General features: G+C 37.3%; 1 protein-coding gene across 1 annotated transcript in view; it reads right to left on the bottom strand.

Annotated features, from left to right (window-relative positions):
* Nucleotides 1-324: 324 nt before the first annotated feature.
* AOX1 (aldehyde oxidase 1) overlaps nt 325-14,652 on the bottom strand; it is a 38,048-nt gene continuing 23,720 nt past the window's right edge. Inside the window, exons 23-35 of the mRNA XM_083865739.1 lie at nt 14,097-14,184; nt 12,499-12,585; nt 10,888-11,079; nt 10,355-10,582; nt 9,224-9,319; nt 8,398-8,526; nt 7,829-7,903; nt 5,949-6,001; nt 4,242-4,356; nt 3,584-3,649; nt 2,840-3,028; nt 2,251-2,418; nt 325-1,300 (exon numbers count right to left, since the gene is read on the bottom strand). Of these exons, the coding sequence (XP_083721865.1) occupies nt 1,241-1,300; nt 2,251-2,418; nt 2,840-3,028; nt 3,584-3,649; nt 4,242-4,356; nt 5,949-6,001; nt 7,829-7,903; nt 8,398-8,526; nt 9,224-9,319; nt 10,355-10,582; nt 10,888-11,079; nt 12,499-12,585; nt 14,097-14,184 (1,546 nt within the window). The 3' untranslated portion in view covers nt 325-1,240. The remainder of the gene's footprint in view (nt 1,301-2,250; nt 2,419-2,839; nt 3,029-3,583; nt 3,650-4,241; nt 4,357-5,948; nt 6,002-7,828; nt 7,904-8,397; nt 8,527-9,223; nt 9,320-10,354; nt 10,583-10,887; nt 11,080-12,498; nt 12,586-14,096; nt 14,185-14,652) is intronic.

The following is a 14,652-nucleotide window of genomic DNA, read 5'->3' as shown; positions in this document are numbered from 1 at the left end:
CAGACAAACTAATTGTGGCAGCAGCATTCACATTTAATTTATTGACTTCTAACAATATATAGAAGACAAATTAATACAAAGAAAGTGCAGAAAATGAAGTAAACCCCAAAAAGGCTTCAGCTGCCTAAATCCCTTTCAGCACCACTCCCAATGATTACAATTACTATTACCTGCCTGGTCTCAAGCTGCTGTATCATATCTTCCAGTCCTGTACTCTCCTGTGCCATCTCTCTACTGTCTTATGACAGACACCTAAAATGGTCTAGACACATATGTTTAAGCAACTGAATTACACTGATTCATCATGGTTACAGAGAGACAAACTGAAACAATAAAGAGTTCATATCTTAATAGCCAATGCAAAAGCTGTTTAAGTGACTGACCTGATTTCTGTCACACATATAGTAACAGCACAACAAAGGGAAGACAAGAAATTGTGGTGCACTGAGAAGGGGTGAAATAATAAGGGCCTGCAGGCTGACATGTCATCCATTTTTCCATTCAAAGAACGCTGAACTCCATGCCAATTTTCCCATTGTTTTGAGAGGCTTTTAGCTTGCTCCATGAGATAAAGCTTCTGGTGGAAGTTACAACTCTGTCAACTTTTGGGATAAAATTCTGTATATCCAGGCCAGCCATGGCAACTTGCCTGGCATAGCAAAAGAGAATCATAACTCTTGTTTCTTGCATGTTTTTAACACAAAGATACCTGTGCCAAAAGATTCTAAACCAGCTTTACTACAAATCAGAGCATCACTTCTGGTCAAAAAGGTTCTGAATCCAACAAACAAGGTTCTGATTCTTTGACAGAGATCTCTGCATTCACACTTCACTGCAAGACTCAAATCTAAATTAGAAAATTAGCTGAAACCATTAGGAAATCATTTATCATATGAAGTTGTTTAGTGTAATACATGGCAGTAAGTTATCTAGTGTATCTTTACACTTCATTCTAACTTTTGTCTCCTGCAGCATTTGAGCTGTGCTGATCAGCAGACCTTTCTTGTTGAAAATACATTGTTCAGATGCAGAAGATTTATTTCTAATAATTAAATGCAGTCATTTAAGCAAAATACTGCCATGACTACACTGGAGGAAGAATGAAGATAAGGATGTAGGATATAAAGTGCATATTTCTGGTAGCTGATTCATTCAGAAAAAAAGAGAAAATACATTTATCTGTGTGTTGATTAGTGTGTCTTGGGGGCAGTAAATCAGTTTTCCATTCCAGTCTTGTACACTATGGTTTGTCATTCACACAGATGTGGCCCGAGGAGGATGCAGCTTCTTTGTTTGCCATCTAAGAGATAAGCAAGAAATTACAACAGGGACTTTATTTGACTGTGTGGGACAATCTCTCCACACTGCCTTTATCAGGTGCCTCTAAGTCAGTAATAACTGGGATTAGAACTAAAGAGGAATGGAGAAGCATGGTCCCTGCTCTGGTGGACCTCACCTCCTTCAAGTTCCTGCAATGAGAGTAAATCCACAAACCCAGGGGCCAATGATGCCTCACCACAATCACAGAAATACCATGGGGGTATCTGTGAGTGAGAGCTCAAGAATTTTCACAGCAGAGCCTCAGAGGTTCAGGGCACAGCATGGATTTATATGCTGGCAAGGATCTTGCTTCACTAAGTAAAAACTTACCCAGAAATTGTAATAGCAGTGGGAACATGACTACAGCAAACAGTTGCAGAAAACAGAGCATAAAGAATCAGCATTATATGAAGTGTATTTGCCTTGTTTGATTTTCTTCTGTCTCTTTGTGTTAGCCCTGAGTTAATTACTTTTCTCTCAAAGAGTACTGGGCATAGCAAGGAGTACTAGAATGAAGTGACAGTGCCAGCAGGCAGTCAGTGGGGCAAAGCACCTAGAAGGAGACTGAAGATGCTTAGAGGCTGATCGAATGCATGTTAATAAGATGAGCTATTTAATCCTCTATTTGATTTGACATCGAGAAGAAAGGAGGAGGGTTCAGAAAAAGAGAAGGTTGTAAAAATTATGTAAATTTCAAAGAAAAAAAATTATACAAAACGCAGGGAAATTCCAATACAATGTTTGAATAGCATTTGCTGAAATAACTTGTGTAAATGAGACCTGTTACCAGACACTTCAATTACAAGGAGCTATATACAAAGCATGACTGATAGGAGACATCATTAGGCACTTCACTATATAGGGGTGTCAAAATCAGTAAACACTCCTACCCAGCCATTGTTAAACAGAGCGTTCCCCAGCCTCTCTTACCATCTCAGTAAAGGCATCAGCACAGTTTGCCCGTATTTGCTCAGCAGTCAGGGGGCTCTTCAGTGCAAAGGTCTTTTTCAGTCCTCTTTCATTCCTCACACTAGTTACTGCATCTCTCAAAGCAAAGAACACAGAGCATCCCAAGAAAAATCCTGCCTCACCTATCCCCTGAAAAAGATTTTAAAAAGCCACTCTTATATAAATACACACATACAGTCCTATTTTGTACTGCATAGTACACACAAATGGCGCACTGAACGACATTATGATTTCTACATCAATTAATATTTTTATTCTAACCTTTCAGTTTATCAACACATTTAGAAGTCTGGTTTTAAATTCATCTTTCAGCTTCTGTGTATGGTCTGTTAACAAAACTCTAAAATCACTACTTGCCAACCATTAAAGTGAGAATAATATCTGGCTTTATGTCTTATTAGCTTCCCTGATGTCATAAATAAAACAATTTACTGGACACTTATTTGAAATACTAAGGAGAGGAACTGAAAACTTGTATGTGTTTTATATCTAAGTAATTTCTCAGTTTGGCCTGGGATCTAAAAATCTGGCACTGTGATGATCTGCTTACCTTGGATGCATAGATGGCATAAGGATTTTGAGAAGATGACAGCAGGGAAACACTAAACTGTTCTGGAATATCACAAACAGCAGGGATCTTATACTGATCTGGACCCCGAGTATAGAGGACTCCTTCTGAAGAATACTTTAACTCCTCCATTGTGTACAGTCCAATGCCTTGAACAAAAGCACCTTCAATCTTTAAATGAGAAAAGAAATAGCATTTATGTTCTCATGTTTGGTTAACCGACAAAACTTCACCAAGAACTCATTTGTATCGCTAGCTGTTACTGTAATATATGTGAGGCCTAAGGAACTTCTGTTTGCCTAATGAGATTCTTCAACATTTTGGGGCAACTGTAATGGAAATACTTATACCTGAGAAGACAAATGCTTGTATGATGAAGTGATGAGATCAGTGGACCAGCCTGCAATGAATAAAGATGTTTCCCTGATATCAAATGGGGAAGTCTCAAACAACTTGGAGACTGTAGATCACAAACAGGATTTAAGTCCAGTAGACACATACTGGAAGTACTACACGTTGAAACCTTGGATAAAAATTCAAGCTTCTTTGACATCTACAGAGTTCTGAACTAATTCAATTGGAGCAAGTCGATAGGCAAAAGACATTCTAATATGATCTATAATCTAGTAAGAAATGAATGTTTTCTGAACTAAAGAGGTGATCTTCATTTCAGATAAGGACAACAGTGTAATAGAAATAAGGCATCAGAAAATTCTTGGCACATACCTGTCCTATATCCACAGCTGGATTTATGCTGCATCCAATGTCCATAACAATGTCTGTTCTAATGTTCTGTTAATAAAATTCAAATTTGTATCACCCAGAGACATGTACTGAGAATTAGAAGATAATGTGGGTCAGAGCTGGTATTCAGTGAAATAAGAAATACTGAGATAGAGGCCCCTCAACATACATAATATCAGAATAATTTCCAATATCTCATCACAAGCAAAATGGGCTTGTCTCAACTTTTACAGAAGTTTAGCCAGAGACAGCCCTGCCAGATTTTTCCATTGCTCAAGGAAATCCCCATAAAAATGTACAGATAGAGGGCATATGATCATCAGTCTATAGCCTTTAGCTGTCCAGATGGTCAAAAACCTGAAAATTGAATATTGTGGGCAAACAGGGACAGAACAAGCAAAGAACATGACAGATATCAGCCATAACTCAAAAGTTGAACACATATGACATTGACATGTGTGTCAGGAGCTGGTTAATACTGCACAGCTTTCATTCTGTTCCACTTGTAATTCATATTTACATCACTGATATACTTACTATCATGTGAAGATGGGTGACTTATTAACCCCAAATCTGAATGATTGTGGGAACAAGCCTCATTCACATTACTTTCAAAACTTCTCTGACATTCAGTTATTACCTTGTGATCTCCTGTTAGACAATTAATTTCAACCTCTGAACAAGCAGCTCCAAAAACAAAATATGTGAATGGCTGTCCTTCCCCTTTCTCCCAGTCCATGTATTCATTGTAACCTCTGATGGAAGAAACAAAGTCCCCAAGAAGACAACTGACCACAGTTTGCATTATAACAAAGCAGATAAGCACATAAATTTGAAACTGAAATTTTAAGTACAAAATCTTAAGTGAAATCTTAAGTAACAGCTCAGAACTTCAAAATTTCATGAAAGCCTACAGAGCACTACTACTTTAGGTTTGATGCCTCTGGTATTTATGTAGCAGACAAGCAAGCTTTTTCAGTTCAAGAAAGTCTATGACCAGCATAACCCTAGAAATATACTAATAAAAGCACAGTAACCAAATACAGAATAAACATTTAAGATAGTGGTTACTGGGGTAATAGCACATAAAGGAATTTAGAAAAAGGCAGGAAAACTTGCCAGGACTTATGAAAGAATAATTTACAAGAGATAAATGAAAAAGTGAAAATTACAGAAACAGCCTACAGAAATGAGAAGGTTAAAAGAGGAATATTGAGGGTTGATTATTTAGAAGGGAGTGGGATTAACTGAGGAAACCATAATAGTCAGGAATGATGGGGTAAATCCAAGGACATGAGAGGACAGTGAAATGTGATGTCTTCCAAACATGGGAGCTGTGTGACTAAGGTATATTTTCTGACTACATATGACTGAAATGTCTTTGTTGAGCATATTTAGGATCATCATAAAGCAATTATAGTACATAACCATGCACCAAAAGAGGGATACACAAAATCCATATACTCAACTTCTCATAATCCATTTACCTCAGCTACCTTTGAGATTCTTAGAAGTAGAGAATATGACTGGATAAGAACTAGACCAATACAGGATCTGAAGCTCAGGGATCTGCAGGTGTTTTTGGACACCGGTAAATATAGATAGCAAAGTATGACTGTTGTTCATTACTTTGGTGATACCAACATTCTGAAAGGGCTGCATAAGCAGAAAACATACATGAACAGGCTTAAGAGCTGGAAGGGACATTTTATTTGGATATTTCTCAGTGTGTTATTAAAGTATGGGTTTTCCAAGTGCTCTTTCAACTTACTACAGACTGCCCAGAGATGTGAAAAATTGCTGTTGATAAGGAAGAACCACCAGCAGAAGAAGAGAAGAGATAAGGTACAGCAGGCAAAGAGAAAAGCTTTGCTTTGAATCCCACCTGTGTTATAGCACAGGAATTTTTCATTTCTGGCTCTTTATAAACACTGTGAAAGAATTCAAAGAAAAAGGACCAAGAGACTGCTTTGAGAGCAGTGGGAACAATATTTATAGCTTATAGCAATCCAGCCTCCAGTAAATAAACTACATCCCACTTTGCACATGACAGTTACAGGCAACAGTCACTTTTTTGACACTTTCTGGTTTGCTAAATGTCAAATCATGGAGCAAAGTTGGCACAAATTATTCTTTTAATACTTTCTAAAGAGTCCACAGAGGACTAGACATAAATTAACACCTAAACTTTATACTTCCTACCCTCCATATATCAATTAATTATATAAAACATATAATGAGCTATTAAAAAGACCTATTAGACAGGATCTTTTCTTTTCAGTATTAATTATCTTCAGAAATCAGTTCTGGTCTAATTTATGCATTTTTAAGGAACAAAATATATTACCTAAAATAGCCAGTAGCTGAAAGGCTCACACTCTGTTTAAAAGCTTCTTTAACCTGTAAAATATAGCAGTGCTTGTGGTAAACCAAGGAAGGAGTCAGGAAGGAACACAGCACAGACATATTTACTTTATTTTCATATATATACTTACCCACACATATTTATTTAAAACCCAAACTGTAAAAATTGTAAAGAAAGGAAGACAAGCCAAGTTAAGCATGTTTAGCTGCACATGTTGTCTAATACTACAGAACTAAACCCCTCTTGCATGAACAAGCTGAATTCTTTTGGCAATACAAGATTACGAACAGACCTGTCAACAGTGGTGCTCATGCAGAATCTTTATTACTGGCAATGTCATAGTCAGAAAGGGAGCTCAGTTTTTCTGATCAAGTTCAATAGAGATGGGCCCCCCTCAGTCAGCTAACCAGACTGGTTAGACTATGTGGTTGATAAGTCACTGATTATATTGGGTCATGTCTGCATGTGCAACCTTTTGCTTTTTCTTTGATAAACTGCCTTTATCTTAACCCACTGACTTGTTGGGATTTTTTCCACCTCATTTTGTTCCCCAATTTCACTGAGAAGGGGAATGATAGAGCAGTTTGTTGGGCACCTGGAATCCAGCCAAGGTCAAACCACCACACTGACATAAAAGATCTGCATGACCTATTTGCACAAAAATGACGGTTTTTGAGAGAAATGCTCTTTGTAAAGTTCTGCCAGTCATAAAAGTGACAGTATGAGGTCCCAAATCTATTCCCTTTGACTGATTCTCATGTTAGATTTACTCAGTTTACAAGTCAAGAAATTTTTGTGAGGGTTTTGGCTGGTTTTACTGACTTTCTAAGATAGAAAGTTACTTCTCTGCATATATTAACATTCCTTCTTTGGTCAGCCATTTCTGATAATACTTCTGGTGCATCTGAATGATCCCAATTAATTGTATACCTATTAGAGGAGATTAGGTGTTTTGGATTAACCTTTTATTGTTATTCCTAAACAGCTTATATAGAGCCAAGGCCTTTTCTGCTTTTTGGATTGTTGCACTGGCAAGGAGGCTGGAAGTGCACGGGAAGCTGGGATAACTGACCCCAAATGACCGAAGGCATAGTCCAGACCATGTAGCATCATGCTCAGCATATAAAGTGAGTGGAAAAAAGAGGAACAGGGGAACATTTGAAGTCCTGGTGTTTGTCTTCTCAAGTAACCATTATGTGTGATGGCACCCTGGTCTCCCAGAGATGGCTGAACACCCACCAGCCCATGGGAAAGAGTGAAGGAATTACTTGCTTTGCTTTGGTTGTGTGTATGGCTTTTGCTTTGTCCATTAAACTGTCTTTAATTCAACTCACAAGTTTTCTAGCTTTCACTCTTCTGACTCTTTCCCTGATTCCACTGGTGGGGGAATGAGTGAGCAGTTGTGTGGTGCTTGGTGGCTGGCTGAGGTTACACCACAACATACTGTAACCCTTTAGAGATAGGCTGTGGACCAAATCTGAGACTAAGCAGACCTGGCTGTACCTAGACTCCTCTCAAAAGTTTCGAAAGCCAGGGGATCTCACTGATGCTCATGACTCAACAGGAGGGACCATAACCTGATTTTACTATAAGCCATTGTAACAGATGATAGATTTGTTATTTGGATATTGCACTGGCAATATTTAAATACTGTACTGGCAATAAATCTAATTGTTACTTTCCACATAATCATTTCTGCCTGGCCAAGAACTTCTCTTGACTTTGACTTTTTTTGTGAAGTAGCCTGTTTCTACAGTTTTTAACTTTAGGATTATTAGGCTGAGCAGATTTATAGACTACAGTACATATATCACAGTTTCTGCCAGCACTCAAACACATTTAGTAGGATACACAGGTCTTACCCAATCATTCCAGGTCCCAGTTGGGTTTTTTTTGATGATGGGCTGCAGGCGTTTCAGAAGAGTTTGGCAAGCATCCTGGTGAGAACCAGGAGAATATATCACAAAATTAACACAGATACATTTGGTACTATTTAAGTTATGTTTTAGTTATTACTTAATTAGTATATGCTTTACTGTCATCTCAGTTTGAAAAAGTATTGCAGGAAGTGTCACATTAATTACATAGACATAAAATTTCTAAATGGTTAAGTTACAAAGGCTGGGACCTATCTGAATCAGTAGATTTCAAACATGAAGCGGGTGCAAGATTTGTATGGGACTAGTTAGCTTGTTAGATGAAACAGAGATTTTGTCAAGTATAAGCCTTTTTGGGAAAGTCCAGATCATATTCTGAAAACTCAGAAGGACCATTACTGAGAAACTGTCAAGTCATGTTTCTTCTTGGCCATTTTCAGCAGTATTATTAGTAATTCCAAACTTGATTTTTATAGGATCACTAGGGCCTAAAGTTTGGCAAGCATACACCTCAAGGGACAGGGTATTTTTTTCAACTAAATACTATTCTTTACCTTCACAGCCATGCCATTGACATCTGTCCCTGCAGATCCTACCGAGGGACATGCATTGGGAACAGTTGTTGTGCTCGTTTCACAGAAGTGAATACATGACATGGGGATGTTCAATTCCCGACTAGCAACCTGTTCCAGGAAGAACAACATAGTCGTTGTTTTAGAAAAAAATCTAAACACTGCAACAATTCCCCAGAAGTCAGTAATAGCAGGAAAGATAAAAATTTTATCAAATTCTCTTCCAATCTCCAGCTGAAATCATTCTGTCCAATTTGGTAGTACTAAGAAACAGAAAAGGACAATGTTCTAGCTGTACTCAAACTCTGGATTGAGACTCTGAAGTCCAACAATCATTCCTGATTTTCCTGCTTATATTGTGTAAGACTTACAGCAAATTATGCAAGTCTAGGTCCCAAACTTTCATTGACTTGATAAGTATCTTTACATATCTGTCTCAGAATTATCCATTAACCAAACAAGATCATAATGTTATCATCATGAATATACCAATCTGAATAATCTCTGCTTTTTTCACTATGGGTTTTATGGGACCAGTCTCCAGAAATCTTATTTCTAATAAGCCTCTCCACATGCTACTGGATTAAAAAAACCCCAAAAAACCCAGTCTGTTTTTAGTTTCCTTCTGCCTCTATGAATTAATGAAGGTACCTTTGCTTTCTAACTCTATCAGTGTAAAGAAGTAGTGGCTACGCTGTTAAAGAAAATGTCCTCCTGGTACACTAACTAACTAAAAAGAAAACCTTCACACTGCTTATCTGCATGACAGATAAAGCACACAGCATTATTTATTTAGATCATTTGTTACCTGGATCATTTTTGTATGAAGACCCTGCCCCATTTCAATTCCACCATGTGTCAGAAGCACAGATCCATCAGTATAAATATGAACTAGCGCAGCAGCCTAAAAAAAAAAAACAAAATCAAGATCAGACTAATGAGAAATGTGTTGTATGTGGTGATGAATTGAATTAAAAAAAAGACAAAGAGTTTAAGTGTATTTCGGTTTATCTGTTAATGCTTTTGAATAGAAAGCAAAATTTGAAAGTCTATTTGCTGCTCTTCCCTGTAATAAACTTCAAAAGAAAAAGATACAAATCCTTGGTCGTCTGCTTTTTCTGTTAGTAGATCCTGAAACAAACCTAGAGCTGGCAGTAGTATCTCAGTGGTTCCAAAGGAAGCTGGAGGAAACCCCTCACTAGCAGCTCTATGAGGAATTTGCTACAAGTTCCATTTTCTCTCTCACTGCTGTGTGAAAGCCCTGGAGGTTTTAAAATGGCATAGGTTGAATGTCTGAATGAGATTTTTTTTCCTGGACTCAGCTAGAAGTAGCACTGTAGACAACAAAGACCCTGTGATTTTAATTTTGAACAGCCAGTTTGATATGACATAAGTCAGTCAATTAATTAATTCTCTGTTGATAGAATGCTTCCTGTTTCAGAAGCACTGGAGACCTACATAAAAAAACCACCAAGGACCAAAAACACTAGTCTTCTTTTTTGCTTCCTTAACCTTAGCCTTTGATGGCATCAAAGGATTTAAGTCTTTAAGAGCAGCATCCCATAGTGCCCCCATGGGCAGAAAGAGGAGGCTCAGAACTCTTTCTGGACTGGAAAACTTATTCAATGAACATTTTACTATCAATCTTCAAAATTTTTTTCTAAGTGCATTCGACTCACTTATTCCAGCACTGCACCACAACAGATGGGACCAGCCTTTAAGCAGGCAGGGTCCAAGCTGCATGGGTCCTGAAAACCAAAGGGCTTTGATCTCAGCTTGGAAAGAGCTACAGGCTACTACAGCCTCTTCAGGGAACAATCATCAGGAGGATGATCATTTTCCAGGAAAAGATAACATATTTGTTTTGTATGTTAAAATAAAGTGACTGTAATCTTCTATGGATAAAATGCTTAGCTCAATTACTCTTAATGAAACTCACCTGAGAAAGATAAGGTGTGCCTAGTCCAAATGGAAATTTCATTGGTACAATGGCAATCCCTCTTTTCTTCCAGTAATTTTGTTTGTTAAATTCATTGATAGCTGTTCTCCTACTGTAGTATGCAGATTTCTGCATACATTCGTTCCAACACCGTATTAAATTCTGTGGATCAAGTTCTTGTTTGAAGTGTGTCTGCTCGTTCTTCTTATACATATTTATTTCTCTAATCTGAAAAAATGAAATTACAGCTATCACACAATCCTGATAAAGGCAAACTGACCATCTGGGGAGACTAACAGACAACAGGATCACTTGCTTTTTTTTAATGTGTATGTTTTTTTTAAGAATTACTAGTTTGTAAGACCATGCTATTCATTCAACAACCAGACATTGATTAAAAGAAATATTAATTTCAGCACAAATGATGTTTGACTTAGAAACTACTTGGTCAAACAGTTAAACTAATCAAAAGGTTTTTAACTTTCCAGTTCCATGGACTTCATTTCAGGAGAGAAGATGGCTCATATAGTCACCTTTTCTGGTGATAAGCCAGTTTTATCCGCAATGTCTGTTATCCAAGTTTCTGTCACGAGTCCTGCTTGAGGAAAGCCAAAGCCTCGGAATGCTGTATTTGATGGCAAATTTGTTTTGCAGGCGTAAGCCCAGCATCTCAAGTTGGGAATCTTGTATGCATTGTCCATTTTTAATAAGGATACTTCTGTTACCTGAGGTAGGGAACAAACACATCTAGTTTAATGTCAGAACAGTGCTTCTTTCAAATCTACATTTAAATCTTAATCATCTCTTATATAAAAGACCTTAACTTGAGACAATTAGCCTTAAAATTGAGTTTCTGGCAATCATTTGTAGTAAGAGTACTCATGCACGCATACAGACTGCAGTAACATAGTTTTCATGCAATATATTAATTTTCAGGGTTTTTGATACAGAACACAGCTGACGTTACTTGTACTTGAATGTTATCAGTAGTTAAGGATGTAACAAAAGCCCACAAACTAGAAATAGGCAGATTGGATTTAAAGCAAGAGTTGCTATGAAAGGAACTGGTGAAAGCATTGGGAACTATCACATCCTATGGAAATCCACACGTAAGGTTTAGTTCCACCAGAAAGCACATGCACTGCAGTCAACAGTGTCTTCTGGTCCTTTAGTTTTCCATTTAGAGATTTTAAAGGACAAACACAAAACCACATGAAGAGGAGAATGTTATACTAGAGACCTAGTATAAATTAGGCTCTAGGAGTCAGTATAAAAAAATAAATTAAAAAATGGTTTGATGCCTGGTGAAGAGGTCACTGTCTCTCTTCAATGTTAAGTAGATTTCTCAGAATGAAAAATTTAAGCCTCAGTTATTCCTGTGAGGTCCAGAAGCTTCACTGTATCATTCAGGACTTCATCTTAAGACAGTTCTGACATGATCTGCATTAATGTACATGCTTCTAATAATGGATTTTCTTCCAACCTAGGCTATTTTTCAGAACCAGGTTAGGCAGCAATACCATGGGGCAGTTACACTGACAGATTTCAGGATGCAGAAAATACTCATAGGTGGGGCAATGACAAGCAAAGGAGGGATAGTACAGCAAACATATCAGTTACAGCTAGAATAGCCTGTACCAACACAAATACCTAGTGATGATATGAAAGCAAGAAACATTTTATACTTTGCAAACCTGTAAGTGAGGAACTGAGGTATACAGCACAGTAAATGCTGACCATGAAATGTATAGAGATGGCAACAGGATAACTATCACTATGAATTTTCTGAAGGCCAAGAAAGGTCTTCCTAGCCCTGAAATTACAAAACTTTAGGCAGAGACAAATGCAGGTACTACGCATTTTAAAAGAAATACACTGTTAGTTGAGATGTTCATAACAGAAAAATAAGCCTGAGAAAATATTCATGAAGTGAATGTGTAGGGCAATAAAAGAAAGTAAAAGAAAGCTTCACTAAATTTAATAAGGAAATGTTAACCTGCTCAGTGTAGATTCTCCCAACAACCCACAATCCCTATATCGGAAATCTATAATATTAATAATGCATTGACAAGGGAATTTGGCTTCATAATTTTCCAGCTAATGATTCCTCCATGTTGTAAGGTCTGTCAGTATAAAATCCTTACCAGGACAGAATCATCAGGGGTACATCCTCCATTAACATAATATTTAGCGTCCACAGCTGTGATCCTACCATCATTCATGAAGCCAACCTAGAAGGATCAATAGTATGTTATTTAGAATTCAGCATTCATTTATTTCTGAAGTGCTTGTGTATTTTGGAAATTAACATAACCCACACATTCAGGGTCATACTGCACTATTAATTTCTGGGCAGTGTTCACTGTAACTATAGAAGAGCAAGAAGGAAAGAATGTTTCTAAGATACAGGCTTTCCCTCCTGGCATCTGTGATCTGTATGGGTACAGCATAGAGGAAGCAACCTAAGCCCACTGGGAAAGGAAGAAGCAGTGGCTTCCTCTCTATTGCCTGAGATGGCTGACAAGTGTGTCACCTAGGAGCGTTTACTGTGGATAAAATCGAATCCCACTCTAACGGTAACAATAGTGTCTGGCAGATGGAGTATGACATTTATGTTTATTAATGAAGAAATGTTATTTTTATCTCACATCCCTCTTCTCACCTGTTGCCACTAACAGTTCCTGAATTCTCAACATGAAGTAGAGCTCGTTTTCAACTTTAGGGAAGCATTTTATAAAATGCTTATAAAATGCTCTCTTACTTGACCTATGTAGAATGTCATGCAACTTTCTTAGTATTAGCAATTAAATTTGCAGCAGCCTTAGGCTGCAAGCTGTGAACTTTCACCTAGGTATGTTGAACTGTTACCTAATCAAGTAAAAGAAGACCTCAGAGTCAGTTCAAGCTGAAAGATAAGGAAGCTACAGTCTCTAGCAGAAGCTGCACACTTAGACGTAAGAAGCGGCCCAGCTACAGACAATGAAAGAAACCCATGAAGAATGTGAAGATACCAGACCCTTAATATTACTATTGGTTTGTACTGTCATGTGAGGGATGAGGAGCTTAGATTGTAAGGGTATAATTGCCCAGGTATAGTCCCATGTTCAGGGTCCCTCTTTGAAGGCATCCAGCTTGAGCTGTAGTGCTATTAACAAAAGGTATTTCTAAGGAGAAATCTTTCAGCTTATTGATTCAGCAGAAACTTGGATTTAAGCTCCATTATGGTGGTTAGCATACATAATTTATATGACAAGTAGAGAAGGAAAAGAAGGCAGAAATTACCCTAATGAATAATTATGACTGATTAACAGTGCATGGGCAGGGAAAAGAATCATTTCCTCCACAGGGTGAGTTTTCTGCATGACACTGTTTCTGTGAAAAATTAGCTGCTTCTTTGTGTGAATCTAACCATATGGAGAGTTTAAAATAAAGTTCTGCAGAAGAAGTCTGCTATAGGGTAGCTTCCTGTTGCCAGAAAGAAAGACAGAAAGAACTATAAAAGGATAAAGAACATGAAGAAACTAGAAAAATACTAAAACAAAACCCTGAAAGAGAAGAGGTAGAAGCAGACAAAAGGGCTATACAGCAACTTTCTCTCTTGGGTTCCTGGCTTGTAGTTTTATTTTAAAATTGAATTGGTTATACCAATTTTCATTAATAGAACACATTACCCAGTAACACTGAAATACAGATTTGCAGAATTTAGGTGGGTATTTTTACATTGAATTCTTGAGGCACTCACTTTATATTTAGCAATGAAAGGATGTCGGCCACCAGTGATTACCATATCATCCTCACGGCTCAGAATAAGACGGACTGCTCTGCTGGTTCTAAATCCAAAAAAGAAGTGTCAAATTGCAATTAAAATAAAGAATGTTATTAAGAAGATGGCTGTAGCTACTCACCATGTATCCATATCCAGCCATGCATATAAACATGCTTTTAGATTAAACTTAACTATAATAAGCCTGAATGTATGCTTAACACTATGTCCAGAGTTCATATTTCTCACATTTATAATCACGTTAGAATTTTAATTTCATCTCTTGAAAGCAAACAAGATAACTCAGTGCAAACTACTTCTGAAGAAACTATTTCAGTGTTAAGTGTTTGTCAGCTCTTAGCTATTCAGAATCATATTGAAATAGAGTGTCTTGGAATGAAATCAATATTTGAATAACAATAAAAATAAGAAAATTAGTCTAGAAATGCATATACTATTTAAAATATTTACTTCAGAAAAATGGACATAAACTGTAAAATAAGGTCCTAAGAATGAAAAAGATAGTTTAAAAGAA

This window comes from Zosterops lateralis (genome assembly GCF_965231275.1).
Source record: "Zosterops lateralis genome assembly, chromosome: 7".
In the NCBI taxonomy this organism is placed as follows: Eukaryota; Metazoa; Chordata; class Aves; order Passeriformes; family Zosteropidae; genus Zosterops; species Zosterops lateralis.
Note: the sequence above shows the minus strand (reverse complement) of the source record. Positions and strands in the feature narration are given on the sequence as shown.